This window comes from Limanda limanda, chromosome 4 (genome assembly GCF_963576545.1).
Source record: "Limanda limanda chromosome 4, fLimLim1.1, whole genome shotgun sequence".
Lineage (NCBI taxonomy): Eukaryota > Metazoa > Chordata > Actinopteri > Pleuronectiformes > Pleuronectidae > Limanda > Limanda limanda.
The window spans coordinates 15,832,858-15,856,885 of NC_083639.1; the positions used below are offsets into that span (position 1 = coordinate 15,832,858).

At 44.2% G+C, this 24,028-nt stretch overlaps 1 protein-coding gene across 4 annotated transcripts in view; it reads right to left on the reverse strand.

Annotated features, from left to right (window-relative positions):
- Positions 1-448: 448 nt before the first annotated feature.
- Positions 449-24,028, reverse strand: part of magi1b (membrane associated guanylate kinase, WW and PDZ domain containing 1b) — a 134,379-nt gene continuing 110,799 nt past the window's right edge. For 2 of the 4 annotated variants that reach the window (XM_061068993.1, XM_061068991.1), the window contains exons 13-23: positions 23,719-23,750; positions 20,846-21,092; positions 17,533-17,624; positions 16,631-16,823; positions 14,189-14,560; positions 12,067-12,270; positions 8,725-8,818; positions 7,578-7,665; positions 6,641-6,784; positions 5,686-5,824; positions 449-2,291 (exon numbers count right to left, since the gene is read on the reverse strand). In XM_061068993.1, the coding sequence (XP_060924976.1) occupies positions 1,072-2,291; positions 5,686-5,824; positions 6,641-6,784; positions 7,578-7,665; positions 8,725-8,818; positions 12,067-12,270; positions 14,189-14,560; positions 16,631-16,823; positions 17,533-17,624; positions 20,846-21,092; positions 23,719-23,750 (2,825 nt within the window). In that variant the 3' untranslated portion in view covers positions 449-1,071. The remainder of the gene's footprint in view (positions 2,292-5,685; positions 5,825-6,640; positions 6,785-7,577; positions 7,666-8,724; positions 8,819-12,066; positions 12,271-14,188; positions 14,561-16,630; positions 16,824-17,532; positions 17,625-20,845; positions 21,093-23,718; positions 23,751-24,028) is intronic. The other 2 variants (XM_061068992.1, XM_061068994.1) reach the window with 2 other exon arrangements.

Below are 24,028 nucleotides of genomic sequence, written 5' to 3' on the forward strand. Positions count from 1 at the left end.
CTGCAGACGTCAGACTCTTAGATTCTACTTTCTGCTGCCACCTTTGATCCGTTCATATCACATCGTAGTTCATTCAATATCAAAATGATTCGACAGGATGGGATGACACAAAGAGATTGAACCAAAACAAACACACATGCGTTCAGTTGTTGAATATATTATTTTATTTTAACATCATCATCATAGTTAACTTTTAATTTCCCCCTCATTCATTTAAAATGATCACCTCTGAATGTACACATACTGCAAACTGTCAAAAATATACAAACAAATGCAGGCTTGTGCTATAGTCTGGTCAAATGTCTAAAAAACAGTGGCACTGGGGGGGAGAGAGAGAGAGAGAGAGAGAGAGAGAGAGAGAGAGAGAGAGAGAGAGAGAGAGAGAGAGAGAGAGAGAGAGAGAGAGAGAGAGAGAGAGAGAGAGAGAGAGAGAGAGAGAGAGAGAGAGAGAGAGAGAGAGAGAGAGAGAGAGAGAGAGAGAGAGAATGAAGGCAGGGCAGAGACAGCAAGAGAGGGAGAGAATGAAGGCAGGAGAGAGAGAGCGAGAGAGGGAAAGAGAGAGAGAGAGAGACATTGAAACCGGTAAAGACATGCACAGCATCATTGTGAGCACCGGTTACAGTCATCCAGGTGCGCGGCTCTTCCATGGGATCCGTGTGGAAAAGTACAGACATGTCTTCATCTGACAGCGCGTCACAAAGCGCCTGCCACATATCAAATCAAACCAACAAAAAAAAAGTTGCTCGTTAATGGAAAACTGTTAGGCACATCATTGTTTTTTATGGTTTTACATTTTCTGGAAAAGTCTGAGTTACTGTAAATGTAGAATGCTTCAACAAAAACAAGGGAGAAAAAAATGAAACATACAATCGAAGAAAAGAAAAAATAAACAGCTTTCAAAAAAAATCATTTTGGAATCACTGTCTTGTTCGTAACTCAATGCTGTTACATAATGTGTGTCTGTGTGTGAATACATAGCTGGGTGCATTTCTGTAGAACCAAGTGGTAATATGAGCTAGTACTTGAGGTGTATTGTGGGTTGCCTGCTGTGATTGGCTGACAGCCGTCCAATCAGATACTCAGGTCTTTGGGGTTGTCCTTGTAGGTCTTCTTGGGCTCGGGGAGCGAGGGCCTGGACGACTTACTGGTGTCGGTCTGGAGCGTGCTGTAGTACTCTTTCACTTTAGCCGCTACGAACATGTCATCATCCTCTTCGTCTTCTGAGTTGTCTCTTCTGGGACTCCTGATCGGGGAGATGTCACGTCCCAGGCTTCGGGCTCGGTACTGCGACTCGGGAGTACTATCTCTGCTGTTGTAGCGCGTGTCCCTATCCGTCCTCTCAGGTGAACGCCCCCTCAGCAGTGAGCTGTACCTCTTGTAGGCGGAATCTGAGTCGGGGGTGCGCACTCTGGGCAAGGTGGTGTCTCTCTGGCCCCGAGTCGCCATGTCCCTCAGCAGGCTGTCCCCGTTGTAGGCTCTGTCCCCAGAGGAGGCTCTCATCAGCAGGCTATCCTCGCCATACAGGTGCTCCTCCCTTCGCAGTGATGGAATCGTGGGCTCGCGGTTCAGGCGGTCCAGAGCCGGGGCCTCTCGGAGGATGCTGTCCTCAAACGGGAAGCTGAGTTCAGGAGTCTTGGGTCGCTCCTTCAATGCGGCAACAGCCCCGTTGGGCTTTTCATTGCTGTAGCTCGGTCTCTGTGGGGAGGCATACCGGCGGTAGGGGTCGGAGGAGTGGGCGTGGCGTCTTGTGGGGGACTTGTGCCGATGGCGGTGGGGAGAGCGTTGGGGAGACCTGTGGCGGCGAGGCGAGCGATAAGGAGAACGATGGGGAGAGCGGTGGCCATGGCGTCTGTCAGGGGAGCGACCATGGTGGTGTCCCTTATGACGGCTATTGAGGGTGTTGTCTGCACTACGAGTCCTGCCATTCTTCCTGTCGGGCGAACGGTGGCGACTACGATGCTGCCCGCTGGAATGGTGGTGGTGGTTGTCACTCCCCTTGCCATCCTTCTTTTTGAACACCTTCAGTGGGTCCTTCCCCGTAGACTTTTTCTCCTTGTGTTTTCCCGTGCTGGTTTTCTTGTGTGGGGAGCTGTGGCGATGCTTGGAATGGTGCGGCTTGCCGGTGCGGGTAGACTTGTGGCCCGACTCCTTCTTGCTCCGGGATGGTTGTTGGGGTTCTGGTGGGTAACTTAACTCCGATGGTGCGTTGGTTGCGGGCAGGGTGCTCACTTCCGCAGCGTTTTGTAACCCTGTGGCTGCGTTGGCTGTGATGCTGTCGTTAGGGCTGCCGTCTGCAACACAATGTGACATACAACCAGGGTAGGAGGATGAAAAAAACAGGTAGACTCTCACAGTAACCATGCTGAAGCACTCAGATATGAAGCTGAGCACATTTCCAATGGAAAGCCATTCTGATGTTAATGCCAGCAAAGATGGCAAGTTGTTAGATGGCACGGCGACAGCCAATGATAGAACATGAGTGTAGCTACACAAGAGAATAAAAGGCAGTGAGACAGTTGTATAGTAGCCATCGCTTGAGGACCCTTGTTACCCACAACAAACCTGTAACCAGGGAAACCTGGGGTCACTGGAATTGGACTTGGCCGGTCAGGCGACCTGACTGGAGGCTGGTTACAGTCAGTGCCAACGTGCTGCATGTTGGTTGCTCGTACTGATTAGCCATGCTCTTTCATGCAGTCATGATGCCTTCAACAAATCGTAAATGTCTCAAGAAAACGAAAGGCTTGCGTTGACTTCCAAAGACTAATGCCGTATTTAGGTTTAGGAGGCATTTTACTGTAGTCAGTTTTGAATAGCTTTCCTTAGTGGATTTCATTCCTCTGGTTTCACTAAATCATCTATTTAAGCAGCCACTACATTTCCATAATCAGATGAAACCTTAGGCTAAGCTTTCAGTCTAAATCTTAAGGAAGGTCTACAAACTGCAGAGCAACGACGACAGTGGAAAACTAACACGGTCTAAAGAAGCAAAGACACTGAATCTAAACCAGTTAACAAGAACAAACGAGCGCTGTGCATTTCACCTGTGGACTCGTTGGCCAGAGGTCAAGTACACATAGCGCAGACATACAGTATGCATGAAGAATCCATCACAACGACTACGGCGACACTGGCAGTGCATTTTGGGTGAATGGATTTGTATGCATGGAGTAGAGCACGGGCACAGGTGATCTGAGGCCACACCACACACATCAGGATGGACGGAGAAAGAGATCGAGAGAGAGAGAGATCGACAGGAAGAACCCAGACGACAGCGAGGGACAGTTACAAACCGTGGTCTGATTTTGGAGGACAGAGGCCTCCCCCATCTTGTCATTTCTCATACATGCAGTGAGATGGGGAGCGACCATCCCTGAAGGAAGACAAGAGCCCAGTGCAATACGGGGGAAGAGGGAGAAGATACACAGAAACAGAAGAAAAGAGAAGAGCACAGTTGTTTAGATCCCTGGAACCGACATGAAGGAAGAAAAGGAGAATTATTGTGTTGATTTTTTCAATGAAAAAAATGTGTTTATTTGATCATTGAGTCACCGAGAATAAAGAGACAGTCCAGGAAATACCCCAAACCCTTCAGTGGAAAACACCAGTTACAGAGAAAAGTCCTGCATGTGCACACACACACACACACACACACACGCACGCACACAAACAACCGCACAAACACACCTATAGATGTGAACACAGAAGCAGCAGAAACCCCAAAACAGAAAGTAAAGACAGTGAGACTTGCACATTCACAACAACAGTATATGAAGCGGTTTACATTGCTGACAAAAAATGAAAAAAAAATACTGGCAAAACTGTCAAAAGGTTGTTCCAACTTAAAAGTACAAACAATGACCCAAAAATATACAACTTTACATGATGTCGTATCAGAGAGGGCTGTCCCGAATTCCTCAAAGCTTCGGCAGTGACCATTGTAATCAAATGAAAGTCAAATGCTGCTAATCTAGCCCAAAAATTCTAATTAGTTTAGTTATTCTCAGACAAGGATATTTTTTATCTAAACTGTGAGTCTTACTTGGACAGTGACAAGTTTCGAGCACAAGCAAGTCAAACATGTTGGATATGAAACTGGCAAACCTACGACGAAAAAATAGTAGGTGTAGCCTAGACGTCGCTAAAGTTAAACTGAAGCTTGAAAGACTTTCCAATAATGACTTCCGCAAAGGAGATAATGTTTTCACATGATGTTGGTTAGATTGTTTGTTTGATACGCAAAAATAGATGCAACCAATTTCTATGAAACTTGGCGGAAGGATGCGGTACAGGTCAGGAAAGAAACCATTACATTCTGTTAGCGGATCTGATCAGTCGTCGGAAATTTTTTCTTCCACTTTCCTCAACATTGGGAGTTAAGAAATTTAAACTGATTTTCCAGGGAATATTTCATTGATTTGACGAAAATAATTATCATATTACTGAAACGTCAAAGCTCTTCAGTGGCATTCGGGACAGCCCTAGAATTGGTGCAGGTACAGACGTCACAATCTTAGCCCAAAGAAAATAACACTGATGAACTTTTCAAGACAAGTAAATGCATCTCCACTCAAAGTAAGAAAACCCCCCAGATATGATGACTTGTTACTATCAATCAAAACTGGTCAATACGAAGAAGAAAAAAAATGAAACGTTCCATAAATATTATGGAAAATAGACATTAAAAGGGAAAACAATCCAATTTACACTTTTGACAAGTTCATGCAGCAATAGACTTTTATCCATTAATATGTGGCTTGGATTTATGGCTCTGTACACGGAACAAAAATATTTGTAAAAATGCATCTATTCTTTTCATCACTGTACAAAATGTCTTTATAACTGGAGAGGCTCTTTTTCTATTTTCAACAGGGATGGGTGGAGTTCCTATCGTCACAGCTTTTCAATGACATTAACAGTGGGTGCAAATAAAATCCATGGATTAGTGAGTAATATCAAGCACAGTATCGTGAGAGTTTTGTCTTTGAAATGGTAAAAAAAAAAGCATCAAACAGCCTTTTGTTCAGCTCAATACAGATCTCACTTAAAACCCTAAACGAGTTCAGTAGCTTACATTCACCTTCAATAAATATTATAAATATGTCCTTACCAAAGCTGCGAGATATCCCATTTTATCAGGGTTACAACTTTCTCTTCCTCTGAACTAGTGTTTAATGAGGAATCAAAGCCCACCGATAGCACTTCTTACCCACCAGAAACATCGATTTTTTTCAATACTCCGTCATTAAAACTCTGTAAACAGTTTCTATTTTCATGAAGCACTGAAATCAGACCCACCACCTTCCTGTGAAGTCCCGGCGGAGTGCGTATGCTCAGTGGCCAGACGGTGAGGAAGTGACAGCGGGAAGACACAGAAACTGAGAGCAGGTGAAAGCAGGGCAGGGCGACGGCACCCTCGGGAACACCCTCCACCCCCTGCTCGTCCTTCACCCCCCCAAAATCCCAAAGCCCAGATTTGACCTCCACCAGAAAGAGAACCACCACCAACCAAACCCAGACTAACACTCCCTGGAGGGTTTGTCCCAGGGATGAGTGAAGGGTCCTGGGAGGGCAAAAAGTTCTTCCCCCGCTTTTCCCTTCAACCCACCACTGTCCACTGGGCGTCCCCCCTGGCTCAGGGTGTGAAGATGGGGGAGAAGGGAATGTTTTCGTAGATTGACCCACCATATTCCGGCACAGAGCCGTCACCCCTCTTGAGCACCAGATGGACGCGCCGGCCTCCGCTCTTGATGAGCTCGATGGCTCTTGCGTGCTTCATGCCCTTTGTGCTCTCGCCGTTGATCTCCAGGATCTCATCACCAACCTGTGGAGAAATATGGGCAAGGGAACAGAGTGAGACAGAATGCAGGGAACAAGTGACAGTGGGAAAGATAGGAAAGACCACAGGAAAGATGAGAGGCACAGAGGTTCAAAGGGACACGATGACAGAGGAGGGGAAGGAGAGGGCGGACAAATTGAGAAGACATTACACATCAAATCGTCTGAAAGATAAAGTGCAACAACAGCAACATTTTATATTAACAGTTTTCACAAAGGGCAAATTATATTGGAGTGCAGCAACGTTAACGCAGAGAGAGGAAAATGAGAACGAAAGGGGGAAAACCGGATCCAGAAAGACAAAAAAACACTCTTTGCTTCCTGATTCTTTGCCTCCACGCCTCAAGTTATCTGTCAGTGTTGTCAGCACCGAGGGAATTCCTCTGGCAGTCTGGATCTCTCACTGACACCACTCTCTGTCTCGCAGAGCAGCTCCTATTAATACCTCTGCTAATGTGGTGCACAAACACAAATGTATGTTTTCCCATATTTTGCTTGTACAAAAAGTGCTAATACATGCACACCCACACACGTCCTAATCGACCGTAGCACATTAAATATACAAAAAAACACCCTATAGCTCAAACATACTGTATATACTGTATCTTCCAGCATGCTCTCTCTCCGCATATATAAACCCACAGAGAGAATCAATTAACCCTGTGCTGCATTTTCAATCAAGCAGCCTGGGGGAAGCGCTTAAGTAATTCAAATTCAGATCAAGAGACACAAGAGGAAAAATCCAACAGTAAAGAATATATAATTGTGGTGTGTAAATGCTGGCTGTTGTTTGTGTCCGTACCCTGATCTTTCCGTTCCGTACGGCCGCTCCGTCCTCAGCTAACCTCAGCACGTACAGGTCCATGTTGTATTCTCTGCCTCCGCGCAGACTGAAGCCAAAGCCTTTGTTGTCTCGGTCCAGGTCCACTGAGTAGAACTCAGAATCCTGATGGAGACAGACCACACATCCACGGAAAGTCAGGAAAGGAGAATTTGCATGAAGGTCACTTTTGTGATTCAGATTTGAAGTATATGTGTATGTGTGTCTGTGTGTCTGTCCTTTGAAGTGGACCCCTATAGAACCCCTATAGAAACTCAGATGTTTTTAATAGCTGTATATATGTGTGTGTGTGTGTGTGTGTGTGTGTGTGAGCGTGTGAGCATGTGAGTGCGTGCGTGCTTATGCTCAGGTGTAAGGATGCTGAATTATTGATGCCTCGGGCTGTAGGTGGACAAAGAGAGGGGGCACAGGCAGAGCGAGGGATAGAGACTAGGAGAGAGGGAGAGAGGGAGCCAGGCAGCACAAGGACATGCAGACGGCCATAGCAGCTCCCGTCTTCACGCCCTCGTAATCTCCTCTGCTGGAGAATCAATGCTATCAGTGAGAAACATCTCTACACCGCCAGATTAATTCAGCGGCGAACACAGTGGACTGAGAGGTTACTTTGAAAGCAAACAGGCTTTCCTCAGCGCAGCCGCCGATAATGTGGCCAAGAAGACAAGAAAAAGAAAATAAATAAATGAGAAGGCACCTTGTTTGTCCTTGGGAAGCTGGATGGGTGGATTGGTTGATGCATGGAGGATAAATAGGTTTGTGGGGGCTACAACAGCTGGATGGATGAATAAAAAGGCGAGTGTGGATGTGGATGGATTGCTGGAGTGTAGATTACCGGGATGTTGGATGGATGGATGTATGAATGGAGTGACAGGTGAATGGATAACCATAATACCTTTCTTACCTGAGATGAGACTTGTGTCGGGGCCTGGGGAGGAGGTCCTTGTGGGGGTTTGAATTCAAACGATTCTTGTTTTGGTTTGGTGTTATTCCTGAGACGGAGAGACAGCATTGTGTAAAACATTTAAAGCATTAAATGATTCAATTAATTCGCATATTTTCCACACTTCTTCCTAAAGGGGACTCATGATGGCTATTTCCAGCTCTATATTTGTATTCTGGGACTCCAATAGAGCAGTTCTGTATGATACACTTCTTGAAAAAAAGCCCTATATATGTCAAACTGCCTGTTATGCAGCCCCTCAGTTGAAGCCTCCTTTAAACCACACTGTTCTGATGCTTGTGGACGCCTGCAGACAGGCAGAAAACAAAGTATTTTGAGCATTGCTTCATCCTCTCATGCTTTAGTATTAACTAAACTATAAGGGGCTGGGAGAGATCATTTTTCAAATGCAAATCCATCATTTGTCTGAATTCAATCTGGATAATGAGAGTGGACTGTACTACACTTAGCAACAACAATAAAACCTGCCTATTGTGAGACAGTAGATAATAGTTGTGTTTGATGGAAATGGGCTAAAATGTTGCGGTAAATATACAATATGTAACTACAGCCTCTAGGGGTCTCTAAATCAGGACAATAACAAAATACCTAGTTTGATAATGTCATGAACCAGCATGGAATCATGGGAGTTGTTGTCTTTACCACCATCTCATATTATATATTTAAGTGGATAAACATCTACTGTCCCAAAATACTAAAGCTACCATTGTTGGTAAAATGGTATTATACTGGAACCAAACAACTGGATAGCAAACATATAGGTGGACTACATTAAGACCTACTACTCAATAGATTGCTTTGGGAGAACAAGTTGGACGGATTACCATATAAAGAAATCTGGAAATCACTGAAGTACATAAAAGTTTTCCAACCAGTTAGATGAGTTCCGTGTAACATCTGAGCTTCACAGAGTCTCACAGGAATAACTTTCACATATATCTACCTCATTATTTGAAACAGCATCCATTTTAATATAGACATTTAACACTGCAACATTACGAATATGACAGAAAATAAAGAAAAACAAAAGGTTATTCTTAGTTGACAAAAAATATCTAAAGCACTCGTTTCCCAGCATGCTCCTTACCTGGCCTCCGGCGCGGCTTGTTGCTGAGGTGTGTGAGTGGTGGTTATGGTGGCAATCTTCTCTGCATTGGTCAACAAAGATGCATTTGACGACTCTAAGAAGGAACGAGTGAAAAGAAAGGGAAAGAAAGAAGCTTTAAGGACATTTCCATTAACAAATGTGAGGGTAATTTTGAAACTGCCACATGAATAAAAATCACTGGGTTTGGCAAGTTGATGCAAAGAAATTGGCTTCATATAAAATAATTAAAAAGAAAAAAGAAAAGTGAAAACCATTTCAAGAATTGATTTGGCAAATTACTGCTTTTCAGTCCAAAACATTTTTCGCGCTGTCCAAAAGCCTTTTTGCCTCCAGCGAACATCAAACTCTCAAAAGCTGTACTGAATACGTTTTAGTGACATTTTCTTTTTCCACACAGCTTCTAATTCACTATATCAGAATTTGCATAAAAGTGCTCCATTAGAAAAGACTCACAAGAACCTATGTGATGGAATTAAATCCATATTTTAGACATGGAACATTTTCATTTTCCCACTTGAACACTGGCGTAGATTCAGCAGCTGTCACCTTCAAACATTAGCTGACCTACGGCGACCGAGGCTACATCCATACACCAAGATTTAGTTTGAAAAGGCATCAACTGGAATTGCTCTTGGCCCCGGTTTAGTTTGAAAACTCTGGGGCAGTGGTTTAGTCGACAATCACAACCACTTGATCCACTGATTTGAAAACAGCGCTTCACCTTCTTGCTTTCAGTCATTTTGTCAAGTTTATTTTCCAAATGGCGAGCATGTAATTTTCTGCTGATGTGAACTATCACTTGGCGAAGGCCATTAAAAGCTCCTGGTTATTCCATCTCTTATCTTTGATTCAATTACTTAGAGTTATCAATGAATCACGCTGGGCCTTAATGACAGAAACACATATCATTACTCTTCTCTCCGCGTAAAGAATCCTTTCTTCTCCTTAACAACTTAATCTTCTTGGCCATCTAGAGGTATCCTTTATTTGATTACAACGCTCCTTTGCTCTCCTCTGTAAGTCACTCCTCCCTATTCCTCTCACGGTCAGTTAGTCTCTCATCTATTCATCTCATCCACTTCCACCAGTCCCTTCGAAGCCTGTTGGCTTAACTCTTTGATTGCCCGTTCCCCCAAGAGGGAACAAAGTCAACCAATCGAGCTGCAGTGTGGATAGGGCGAACTTCCTCTTGGACCGTGGAGGGGTTGAACCATCGAGTTTGATGTTTTAGGTCGGTCCTCAGCAGGAGGTTTGTCGGTCTGCGTTTCATTCTCACACATTTTCTGTTGCTCATTTCTCACTTCCTTAGCTTGTCCCTTTTACCCTATTCGCCCCTCCCGCTTATTGGCAAAACCCTCTCATCCTGCTTCCTCTCTCCATTTAGCTCCTCTGCAATGGTTTTCTGTCTGGAAATTAATCGAAAAAGCTTTTGTTTCTCTCTATCTTTCTATGGTGCTGACAGGCCACTGCCTCTTTTCCCCTGGTTTGCATGAAATCATTTACGACGCGCAGGAGAAGCACTGAGCTGTTTCTGTAATTTGTCTCTGGCCTTCGTTTGACGTCCTCTGCCCTGAACGGACAAGAGGAAGGATGGAGAAAAGGTACAGTCAAAGAATGAGAAAGAGAAAAAGGAGTGGAGAAGGAAAGAAAAGGAGGGGAGATAAGAGAAGTTGGAGGGCTGTGCAGCAGAGGCATGAGCTTTAATGAAGGCATTAGCAGAGGGAGAGGGGAGCTCAATGGAAAGAAGCTGAACCCGGCCTCACCTTTGAAGAACCTCATGCGATCGTATTTATTAACGTCGAAAAGTTGAGACAGGAATGATTCAGACAAAAATAGTCCTGCTCAGCCATGTGTAAACACAGGTGACGAGAACAAGTCACTCAAAGACACAACTCAGCAACGCAAGCCACAATCTTTCCCTGTCACTCTCTCTCAGTCTGCGTGTGAGGCGGCAGCGCTTTGTTTGACACATGCCGGTAAACACAGACCGGAGGATTCCGATAAGGCGCATGCCGTTATTTCTCCCTCTGTGTTTCTTCTTGGCAGAGCAATTTAGTCTCACCGTTCTCATCAACCGCTCTGCAGGAAGACAAAAAAAAACCCCACACTCTTCATCCATAGGAAGTGAGCCCAAAAGCAACGAGCAGCAGAAGAATAGATACAATTTCTAGCAGCGCGAAGGTTGACAGGGAGTATCGCCTTCCTCTCGCACATACACACACATTTAATTAAACATTATTTGTGAAGCATGCCAGGGTGGTCTGTCAGGACAAAGTAGAGCGAGCTCTCAGCTGCACAACACAACGTGCACAAACTTCCTTTAAAAAACTTGGGCAGAAAAGACACAACAAAATATACAGAAGAGGTTCTGACTAGCTCTTCTCAACCAAACCTTGAACTGAATCTAAACTTAACCTAAACTTACACTTAACCCAAGTCTAACGTTAACCTAACCTTAACCTAACCTGCATCTAAACCACACCTAAACCCAACATGAACCTAAGCCTAACCTTAACCGAACCAAAACCTAGACCTAAAGAAACGTCTTCACCTTTAAATTGAATGATTTAAATTATGGGGATTTTTTTTGTCATCATAAGTAAGACAAGTCCCTATTATGTGACAGTGTAAATAGATTTAAGTCTCCACAACATGAGCTACACCTGGACCACACACATACCCCCCCACTCCACCACACACACAGAATAACAGAACATCTACATTACTCTTGCATGTTTTAAAAGCGCAGTCACGCTGAGGGCAGAAATGCAATGGCTGGGAAAGTTCCCAAATATCCCAGCTGATGAAGAGTACTGTCAACACTGCGGGGGCGTTCCAGTCCCTTTGAAAACAAGTGAAGGAACGCCGAGCTTTATGTAACACTACTGGCATACATAAGCACCAGCCATGAGAGGTACGACACAAGTCCTGCTCCTTAAATACACTCAGTCTCTGTAACAACACTAATAATAACTGATGACTGTATTGTTTGACATCCGTCATCGTGTCATGGGGCCCGAGACACTTGCAAAATCTGCACTGTTACTTGGACAACCTTGAGGAACAAGCTCTTGCTGACTAATAGAAATTATTTTGAGATGTGGCTGAATGCTACCAGCTGAATGGGTTAATGTCAGAATGTGCCGGTTAGCAAGATTCCTCCCCCGTCCTTGAAGGCACCTCTGGGGGTCCTTGAGGGTGGCCCCATTCTGGGAGTAGTTTATCATGGGAATATCAATTATGATGATGAGACCAAAAAAAAAAAAATCACATTTAATAGCAGAGCTGAATTTGGAAGGCTGGCTTAAACCATCTACTCACCGTCTCCAGGAATGATGCGTAGCGTGACGGTGTTCCCGGCCTCCTTGATGAGGTTGACAATGTCAGAATGCGACTTGTTGGTGATGGAGCATGCGTTCACGGCCAGGATGCGGTCGCCCACTTTCAGCTTCCCGCAGCGGTCTGCCGGGCTCCCCTCGATGATGCGCCCTATTTTGTGGGGCATGGCAACACATGCATTGCCAGCTACGGTCACCATTGACATGTGATGCGTGATTCAGTGTGAAGTGTTGTTGGATTGTGAGCGGAGGGAGAGAAGGAAAAGGAAGGGAAAAGGAAGGGATAAAGGGGGAACGGAGCAGAGAAAGAGGATCAGAAGGTTCTGTGTTAATTCAACAGCCAGCCGAGCAAAAGTCGTTGAGAGAACCTGATCAGAGTTACGGCAGAACAAAATGCAAGCGCTGGCAAAAGGAGAAGGGCAAATTTCAACAAGCTCCAAAAATAATCTGTCAAACTGTAATTCTTAATACTTTTCCTGTAAATTGGCTTTTCAAATTAAGCAGTGAGGAACCTGAGCTCAATGCAACATTCATGTGTCTATCCTCCTCCACCCTTATGTCTCATTCCGCCTCGTTCACTTCGATCTGCTGCAGCATCACGTTTCCAAAACTGGTATCATTAGAACATTTCTATGAAATATGTTGTCTACATCTACAATGCTTGCACCTCCAGAAGGTTTGAGACGACAAACATATATCAGAGCTGACATTGCTTAAACTACCCAGAGGCCTCTGTGCAACCCAACCCTTTCCCTCTCTCTCTCTTTGCATCAGTCACTGCAGAGAAAGTGAGTGTGAAATCCTTTCTTTCCCCTTCTGACTTTTCATTCTCATTCATTCATCCTCTGCCTCTGTTCTGGCTCTTTTGTACCTCTACATACTTGTCTAACCCTGACCTCTTCCTGCCTCTTCAACTGAATCCATCCATTCTGAACTGTAAAAATATAAAGTGTAGAATCACACACAGAGCGATGAAGAGAAAATAAATACCAAGGTGCTTCATTTTTTTTTTTATCAAAAAAAGTGCTTCTCTGAAAACCATCAGTACGGGTGGACTAGTTTCTGACTTGGTAGACATCGAATTCAGTTCGAAACTTTCATGCTGCCACTGACTTTCCATTAGATTTTTTACATGTCAGGTCAAATCAAATGGAGCTTTAACCGTCTGCTTGTGCTTTCTACACTGGCCCAAAATGGAGCTTTGCACAACTTATGAAAAGATGAGCCTTTCAGTTTTTTTCAGTCCACCCACACTGACAGAGACGAGAGCACGGAAAACAGTGGAATGCCACGATGGTGTGGGCAGGAAGCCACGACAGCGGGGCAAGAGTGCAGTGCAGAAAATAAATTATTAGTTTGTAAAAAGCATAGAAGAGTCAATTTGAACAGAATCTATTTTTGCAGGGATGTGTGAGATCTAAGAGCGGCACCATTATAAGATTAAAAAACCCATATGGTATTAACTAAAAGCTGAATACATGGAAAATAATCTTCATAAAAAGTAATTTGAAGTCATTGCATCTCTCTGATCGTACATCAGAAAAAAACTAAATCCACTTTACATCGATCATTTCCCCCATTTATCCTTCTTGCAGCTCTCATTCTCATCAAGTTGTCATTAGTCTTTCAACGCTAACCTCCTCAGCAGAATCCATTTAAGCTCAGCTGAATAATACAAGTGCCTTATGTAAGACCCACTTCACTTGTGATTAATTACGAAGGCCTTCTGTGAGTGTAGCAGCAGACGAAAGAAAAGGTTTGGGTGTCTTGGTTTGACAGGCCCAGATGAAAATGAGAAAGACAAAGCGCTTCTTTGAAGGGTATCGGTATCGATCTGGTGGGACTGTAAACAGCCAGAGAGAATCTGTGCAGCTTCTCAGGCTATTTCGTGTTCAGTGATTTTACACATGATTAAAAGGTTGCGCATAAGATAGGAAGATACAAGGCTCCAGTGATTAGGAAAAGCCAGAGTGTGTTTCATGTAGTGTAATTTGGAACTGACTTTTGTAAAGACATGTATGTATGTACAACCAACAACAAACGTGCCTGAAAGATGAAATGTAACTTTAAGAACACTGAAAACAGACAGGTGTGGCATCTCTTACCGAATGTGGTGCCGGCTTCGGGCCGCGACACGGACGAGACGATGACGAAGCCGAATCCTTCGTTCTCGCCGCGGTGGATCTCCACGTCGTATGGCTGCATGGTGGAGGAGGCAGTGGAGTTGGCATTGAGGGGCTGAGAGGAGTTGGTGGCGGCCACGGCCGGGACGACGGTGTTGCCGCTGCCCCCTGCGCCTCCGCCCCCTCCCCCGCTGCCGATGCCGGAGGTGGAGCCGCTGCTGGAGCTGACGGTGTTGAGGGAGTTCTGGCTGCCCTGGGGGGTGCGCTTGCCTATCTCTTCTGTCAGGCTGGGTGCCTGGGTGCTGCTGTGGTGGGAGGATGCTGGCGACGGAGGGACGTCTCCCTCAGCTTTGGCTGGAGAAGGCAGAGGAGGATAAAGTGAGAGGGTTAGCATTAGCCGATTAGCATTGGAAGAGCAATCATGTGGAAAATGACAGAGCAGATGGATTTATGGAAGAAATAAAAAGGAACAATTTGTAGACTGGGTATGTGAGATAGAACAGAGGCATCATATTGACCCCAGGAGATCAAGAAGAGGGTGTGTTCAGGAGAAAATGGAGATGAAAAAGCTGAGTGAGATACATGTGCATAATAAGGCAAGATAACAATTAAACAAAACGTTCAAGATATGACCACACAGCTGACTATGACATCATCTGAACAATCTGAAAATATAAAAGATTGCAAATAAATTCAGACGTTTTTTTTTTCCTAACACAAGCCACTTTCTCTTGATGATAATAGACATGCTGGCCCGACAGGGGAAAAGCCTCTCCAACAATCTCCTCTCGGATCTGTTTTGAACAATAGATGAACTAAAGATGCAGCCCGCCTCTAGTAACTGGACATTTCATTCCACATTTCATTTCCTGTAGAGCTGCTTCGAGGACGGCGCTTCATATTCTCGGGACTTAGAGGCAGACGGGGGAGCAGCAATGCACTAATGTCTGGCCACTGTCATCGTACTGAGAGCGGACCACCCTCTCCATCATATTTATGGGCCTTTCTGCTGAGTGCTGCTGAGCAGAGCGGTGCACAGGTAGTGATGGGGCGGGGGCGTTTACACGCGGTGGCAGCCCAGTGCGTCCTGCCGCTACACACCCAGACTATTACTGAGGAAAGAGAGGTGGGAACCCCTGCACACTGTAAAGCAGGCCTCTGGCTCCTGAGGGCTGTTCAGTGACTGAATACTGTTGCAGCAGTGGATGTGCTTGTGTGTTGGAATCAATACAAATGTAGACATCTGATTTTGAGTTAGTAAAGTAAATGATTTTACAATAAAACAAACTCATACCGAACACAATTACTGTCATGCTGGAATATCATAAAAGCAACTACAAGGAAACAGACACTGTCAAGGTAAATATCTATCTGCTAGTTCCAGAAATGTCTGTCTGTGTGTGGCTCACATATCTAGAGAACCATTCATCTTATCGGCTTCACCCTTGGCATGTGTGTTTTAAGAGGTGCAGTGTTGAATTTGGTGTAATTTGGACACGCAATACATTTTATATGAACAAACTTACAATAGTTGCAAATAAAGGAACAATTGGAGGAACAATTGGAGATAATCTCAAGTTCACTTCAGCCTTTAACTTTTCTTTGTTTTCATGCAATTAAAACAATTCTTTATATTTTTATTTCCTTTTCTTTTAAATGTCATTTAAATATGATATTTTGTCAAAATCCTTAATATATTTATCAAATAATGTTGTTACGATGATATTCATGATTAGTATTTTTTCTGCAATGGCCAATAAATGTAGTCATGTTCAGTAATTATCACTATATATTATATTTCTATAGTAAAGTATATATTGTACATGGCTGAGTCCACAATTCTCATTTGGATTCAAATAGCACAAGTGATTCAATGAAAACTAGGGCTGCATGTGATCCCGTGTAGTACGGTCTCAGGGTTTCACAGCTGCTCACTCTGACATATTTCTCTGCGCTCAGTGTGATCTGTTGGATGAGGAGTTGTGTTGAAGTTACAGGCTGCAAACTTCCAGCTCCTCAGCGAGGTAGCTGTGCTGAGCTCCGCTGTCATGTGGAAAACAACTTGGCTGCGAGCAGCAGAAGTTCGTGGGTCAGGGTGTGATAGAAAGAAACTCATTCCCGTATCCGAACAATGTGAAGCTGCTTGGCTGCATTGTAAACAAGCAGCATTATTAAACAAGGAGCACTGAATCACACTTACTGTTACCAAGGTAACAGTGGGTGTCACCAAGTCAACTTTTCTGGCCTTGTTTTCTCACTTACGCCTTATGTATAGAATAAATTTGCATTAAATAACACAGTCTGAGCACAGTCTTTGAACTTGAGCCATACAATATATCAACCAACTATTGGAGAGAACATTGACCATTGACCCGTCAGCAGTTATTTAACAAGTTGTACTCCTAATACCTCCTTGCTTCTTACCGGTGTAGTTGGTTTTACGCCGCACAGTGAGGTTGACGTGGCCCTGCTTGGCCGCCTGCTGCATCAGCTGCACCACCAGTTGGTGCGACTTGCCCACCACCGCTGTGCCGTCCACGCATGTCAACTCATCGCCCGACCGCAGGCGCCCGTCCTCGTCTGCAGCACCAAACTTCACTATGTGGCCAATGTAGATCTGTTATACAACCAGAGAAGATGGACGCCACTGGTGAGACTGTGATCATGAATGGGTAAAGACCAAAGCCAATAGCTGCGTGATTTAGTTTTTAGGTTACATATGGGAAAAATGCATTTTCTCGGAAAAAATAATTGCACACACATAAATAATTATGAATAGTTATTAAAGGCATCCTATTTTTCACAGCAGCTATAAAGATGACATGTCTGCTGCGATTTAAACGTCACTATTAGGTCTTTACTCTTCTTTACTGCCTGCGATATTTGTCACCCGAGCCGAACTCTTAAGTTAATCATATCTTTTTTTCCCCTCTCAAAAACGCAGTGCAGACCAGTGAACGAGAAAAACTTTGCTTCTTTATAAAAGGAAAGAAAAAAGGCACTGCATGCGAGATGGATTTTTTTTTTGACTGATTGAGGCTACGTTGGTCAGATCAAAGAGTAACTGTGTTGCAGAAATCACTGATCTGAATTTGAATCCAGCACAGAAGCTCAGAACGACACAGGAGGAGAGATAGAAAACAGATGCAGAGAAAATTCGTACTGCTCTGACCGGTGCTGGGAATACAGTCTCCTTTTCATCATGCAGGTTACTTGTCAGTTATAGTTAATAGATTCACAGAGTTTTAGACGGAACATTGAGGTGACTGGAATACAAACAGAGGGATTCAGCTATGAAAGAAGGTTTGAGGGAGATAAAGACTCACCGGCTCTCCGGCCTCATTGCCTCCGAGAATCCTGAAGCCGAACCCTGTGTCCTTCCTCCACAGGAAAATGTCCTGCTCCTGGAAGTCTGGTTCTGTAAAATCAACAATATTATTATTTGCATCGCCGTGTTAATATAGAGCAAAGCTCATGGGAGTTCCAGTACTAACAAGCCCTGAGACATTCAGTTACACCCCTTCATTCAAAAGATCATGGTCTTGCTTTGTCATATAGAGGGCTGCAGGCAACGGTGGGGCCACAGTGGATACTCTTAGGAAATCAAACCATCCGCCTTCTTATGTTGACATGCAAAAAATCCTCCTTCCAACTGTTCTAAGCTTTGTCACCAAGATGGAACTATGCGCAAACAGTCTGTCTGAAGGCTCTGGGGAAAGAACAAACAACAGATCCATCAAGAGATAAAAAATATCTATTTTGGGTAAAGAGCGTAGGTATATGGCTGAAATAAACTATCAAAAGATAACACTCTCATTAATCGGTTCCATAATTAGAAATGGTCAGGTTTCAACTCCCCACTGATGTCTGAAATAGCACAGTTTTATGTTGTCGTAGCTTTAAAAAAAAAAAATATTCAGTGACTTTCCCGCAGAGTGGACATTAGTGTTTAAATAGTCCAAACTGTTTCTTTTATGAAGTGATGTGTGACATGCAACTCCACTTCTACTCTTGCCCACATTCAGTAGCACTTCCCACCAAAGACAGGTGCTAATACATACCGGGATGGGCAATACATTATTGAGCAGAGGGTGTGAGTACGTCTTGTTCACACACCACTCCCATCCATAGTAGACAGAAACGTGCGTGTGTGTGTTAGTCACAAGAAAGGTGATGTGCTATAAAAGAAGTATTGCACTGCAGCGACTGACAGCTCATGGTTCATGAGGCAGGGGAGCCTCAGGGGGGTTACTGGGGAGCCAGGGGAGCAAACGAGTGAGTGTGCACGAATGTGGCCTCCTCCTGACGCACACACGAACGGATCTGCTTTAAGCATGTGTATATTTATTCACATATGCACGTATGTGCATGCATCTGTGTTGTATTTACTGACAAACACGGACCCAGGTGCAAACTCCCAGGGAGATTTCCTTTTGCATCAGTACAGTTCTGCCGCTGACAAGACCACAACCGCCACCGAGAGTCAGCACGGTGGCAGAAGGCGTGAGCAGCCTGCTCCCAATCTGTTCCTACAGTCAACAGTTAAAATCCCCGCGGAGCGCAGCTATCTCTTTCCATCTATCACACTGTAAATGTGGAGGAGCTGGAAGTCAGGGGCTAACTGTGGCAATCTGCACCTGCACACAGGAGGGTCAACTGCACTGTTACACCCTGCTCCTGCCGATTAATAGACCCATGAGTGATCTCCAAGGTAAGGCAACTGAGCGCGAGGGGATCGATCAGGTGGCCGGACCTGTGCAGACCTATGAATGTTATGGCTGCAAATAAAAAAGCATGGGTTGTTGGAACAGTGGGGGGCTATAAGTGGAAACTTCAAAATGAAGGCAAGTAAGGAAAAGTTGTTCTCTTACGTCCCTGGCTTTGTTTTTGCAGGTGTTTAATGCTGGGTGAGTTTTCGAGGAGATTTTTGTTTTCGGGAATCGTTTTGCCTCATAGCATTTGAAGAGCTTGATCTATGCAGACATTTTCATTAGACCTAATGTTGTCTCCAGGAATGTTTCTCATATAGCTGAGGCTAAAGTCCTATGGGATGTACACTGCAGGTGTTTAGGAGAAGAGCTCGGTGCAGTTTGAGGAAGTGGAGGATTCACCTGTTCTCCCTATCATTCTCTTTGTTACTTCTTATACATAACTCACAATCTCTGGATCTCTCAATGCTTGACCTTTCTCTTCTCCTAACATTTATCTTTCCCATCGCCTTTTATGTTTTGCCATGTCACTTGAATTTCATTATCCTTTGTGCTCCCTTTTAGCACTGAGCAAACTGGCTCACGCAGTTAAGAATAAACCCTTTTAAGACTCCATCAAGTTAGAACAGGTATGTAGACAAAATCTCCCCCCTTGCTTTTTGTTTCTTCCCCTCTCCATCTCTATTCTTCATTTTTTTTTCGTTTTAAATCTTACACTATTGTCCACTCAGCACTTCATGACAGCTTACCAACAGGCGTCTACGCTATTAGACGTTCAAACTCCTTTGTTTTTTTCCCTGACTTGACAGTAGATCTGAGGTTATTCTTTTTAATTGGAGCTATCCCCCTGCTTTGGCAAAACTCGACGGAGATATTTAAATTCACTGACATCCACTACACTATTGCTGCTTATTAAATGTCCATGTGTCTCTAAAGGGAAGTCTGGTGTAAAAGTGTGTCAATGGTGCCAAAGTCGACAGCTGGACCAAAGTGGGGTAGAGTAAAAAGGACTGGACCAACATCATGTGGACCAAAATCAAGCTAACTCTGTGGTGTTGAATAAAAGAAGAACTGTAAAAGAACTTGTGAAATGGTGCTGATTCACTTCCCTTTTGAGATTTAGATGATGTCTGTGTGATATGTATAAAGCTAGAGGCAGAACGTGATTAGCTTTAGCTCGTCAGAGTCTGGAGGGGAAGGAAACAACCAGCCTGGCCAAGTCAAACAAATCTGCCTACCAGCCTGAAAGCTACATTTTACTAATTAACATGTTGTGTGTTGTTGGTTGAGTAAATATCAATGCTAACTATTATAAACTTAACATGTAAACATTACATTATATTCTTTATTATTTCCATTGTTAATTCTAGGTGAATTGGTTTTAAATGTTATTTTCATGTTAGCAGTATTAAAACAGTCAGCTGACAGTTTATTAAGTACACCAAGTTAGACTTGTCTTGCAACAGTCCTGCAATATGTATACTTTTGGTGCTGTTCACGTAAATTTTCACAGTTGGGAACAAATTTCTTCTGATTATACAGACACCTCTTGAACGCACAATAAGTTTGTGATGTTGTTGAAATATGTTGCATGATACTGATAGGTGTTTCTATTATTTTGTCCACCCAATTTATATCAATGAAGGTGGGCAAAATAACTGAACATTCAATTTTTATGGATGTGTGGTTAACTATAGAAACATTCCAAGCACCAAACTGAGACCAAACCTCAGGACAAGAGGACAAGAACAGGTCAGGTTATGTTTCTGTTGTGTAAGAATATAAAGCAGTTACTTACATGCACGAAACCTACAGCGTCTCTCATCCCATTTCGCTTCTCCAAAACGTGCAGTACCATTTTAAACACACCAGTTGACCAACAGCCCCATGCAGCCCTCATCCAACCGCCACCAAAAATGTATATACTTACGCCTACTTTCATACATGCTCCTGGATTGGGCCCAAATCTTAAAGGGGTCCGGCTTTCTCTGGATGGTCCCGTCTGCCGGGATGTCCTGGGGCGGCAGGCCTGGCAGCGGCTGAGAGGGTGGCGGGGGAGCGGAGTTCTCGTTGAGAGGCGGAGCCAGGGACAGGTGCACGGGCGAATCTGTGTGGGCGCTCCGGTGGCTGGAAACGCTATGCTGGGAGCTGTTCTGACTGTCCTTCCGTGATAACTGCTGTTGGAGAAGCAGATCATGGAGGCGGAATTCAGCAGTGACAGACAGGTGGAGATTAAAAATGCATGCTCAGCAGTGGGAAAGGACTGGGAAAGAAAAGGGGGAACCGGGGTTGTGGTTTGTGAGAAGAGAAACAGACGATGAAACCATGAATTTTTTGAGGGAGTAGAAAGATAAAAGATTTCTGCTCCTCCTGGTAAAAGCAAAAACAGCTTCTATGAGTGTACAATGTCAACCACTGTTGTGTTGCCGCTTTATTCAACATCAATAACAATCAAGCTGTTTTATTTTGGTGAATTCTTTTAGCAAACAAAGACCTCAACAGTTTCTCATGATTAAGTCATTCAGCTGTTGGAGAAATTAAATCGTGGCTCAATTTATGAGGGTGCATTGCTTATTCCTTTTGTTTAACAGTGTGGTATGTATAAACAAGAAATCATCTCCTGCTGCATGTGTAAAGATATTCACAGAGAGTAAAGCACTCGTGGGGTTTGAAATGAAGGCAGAATTTCCGTGGTGGAGCCAGAAATGTAAAACTCCTCATAAATTGCCACTGGCCCCTCAATAACATGGGCACTTAAGCGCCCGCTCAAGGATTTGAGAAGAGAGGCGCCTGAGCAGAGTAAAGCACATACAGTCCTGACCTCGAGTACAAGTACCCTGTGAGCAGAAGCAAAAAATCCTTCCCATGACCTTTGTCACGATGTCTGGATGCACAAAAACATACACCTTGAAGCAGCTGAGGCAAGTGGCTCATCTGTTCACAGATATCAAAGTGTTTGGCTTTCAAAGCGCAGCTATGTCTTATGTCAATAACCTCTGCAATTCATGTTTATATTCATCAACCTTGTTAGACATAAAAGATAAGAACTTTGGCGCTTTAGCAAATATTAAGTTGCTCACTCCATCAGCGTTATGAGAGTAACCACACTGTGTTGTGTGGTGAAAGTAAAAATCAATGGGCTCATACATTTAGTCACAAACGCCGGCCTTGTTTGGTGCTTTAGTCGGAACTCAAGACTGATGCTTCCCACTGACCACAAAAAATTATTTTTAATACCTTTTTTATTCCATCAAACAAAATGGCACCTCCATAAGTCATTGAGGCAGAGTTACGTCTTGTTTTCTCTCCATCCAAATCCAAAATCCTGCTCCCCTTTCAAAAACAACTTCAAGTCTCTTGTTCTTTATAGATGTATTAGCATGACCTTCTGCAGTCACTGTGCTCTCCCTCTGTGCTCCAGCTCTGCTCTAATACATTCGTTTCTCCTGCTCCAATAACTTATTAAGGAGACAGAGGGAGGGGGGAGGGGCCGGAGCAATGAAAACAAATCCTTGCAGCTTCTCCGAGACTCGGCTGTGTCCTGCTTTGCCACCAGCAGGCCAGACTTCACCACCTCATTACATCACAGCATAGGCAGCTATCTTAAAGGGATGGTTCACCGAAAAATGTAATTTCACTCATTATCTACTCACCACTATGCAGATGGGCAATTTATTCAGTCTCAGGAGTAAACAGTGTTGCAGCCAAGGCGACCTCTTCTTCAGAAGTAATAAAACAAAAACGAAAAAACATAACATTCCTCCATACTGCTCGTGTGATGTCATCCAACTGTCCCGACATTCATATTAGACTCGAAACGAGGTCATTTACACCTTAATGTGATGCTAGCAGAGCAAGAGTTTGTGAGGATGAACACGCCTCTGAGGAGGATAACAGAGGACATTTAGGCAAAACACATGGTGTAAATGAAGCAGTATGTAATATGAGCAGTAAGGAGGCAGGTTTTTGTATTTGTTTCTAATGTTTTTTAACGTCTGAAGAAGGGGTTCCATTTACTTCAATTGGATTTGATCCGGCTGCATCACTGTTTACCCCTGAGAGTCCAAAAGGGTTCTGTGGACTCAAACACTTCAGTGGTGAGTAGATGATGAGTGAACAACTCTATGCATGCATTAGGATCATTATCAACCATCACCTCTGTTATCTAATATATGTCAAACCATCACCATCATCTTATATATTTTAAGCACCAACACCACCACACCTCAGTCACCCAAAACTTTCCACCTCATCTACAAGGCATCACATACCCTCCGAGTGTAATCTCTGTACGGAGGTGCCAGCTCTAAATCATCCTGCAAAAAAAATTGACAAACACACGTTCAGTCACAAAAGGGTCAACAGTGAGAATGCATTAATGCAGCGGAAATCACAGGAAGAGGCCGTCGCTTGGTTGCGATCGTACATTCCACTCTCACACAGCAATCATTAGCACCCGGCGTGATGCCGATCATCAGCGTGTTAGCAACTCAGCTCACGCTGGCATCAAAGCCCCTCGTCCCAGCCCCCACCGGGGAGGAGAAGAGGAGGAGGGGGGAGCTGATGTGAGGCTACAGGGATCCACCCCCACACACAGTACACAGCATCCCACGTCTACAAACAGACCCACAACATCGGCACAAGTTCCACCTTACAGAGGGGACTTCGAGATGAAGCAGGAGAGAGGAGGCAGTGAGAAGGAGCTGGATATTTCTTTTTTGACAGATGGAGATGAAGGATAAGGGAGTAATGGATGGCAGGGAAAAAAAGAGAAGTAGAAAGAGAGAAAAAACAACGACTTACCAGTTTGGGGCTCTTCTTTGCAGGGGCCACCCCTGTGAGGGCAGACAGAAGAGAAACAGAGAAGAGAACGTTACCAATGAAGTGACCGTGTTAATTCCACGCTGAAGAAAAATAATTCAAGACAAAAAAAAGACAGATAACGCAGACTCCAAAACAATGTCACAACTAGCTCTCCTATCCCTCGTCTCCTTCTCCCTCCTCTTCCGCTTTCCCTGCTTTTGGTTCCTTTGCTCGCCCATCCACGGCTGGTTGTTTGAGAAGCAACGAAGGGAGGGAGGGAGGGAGTTGTGGGGTGGAGGGGGGCGTAGAG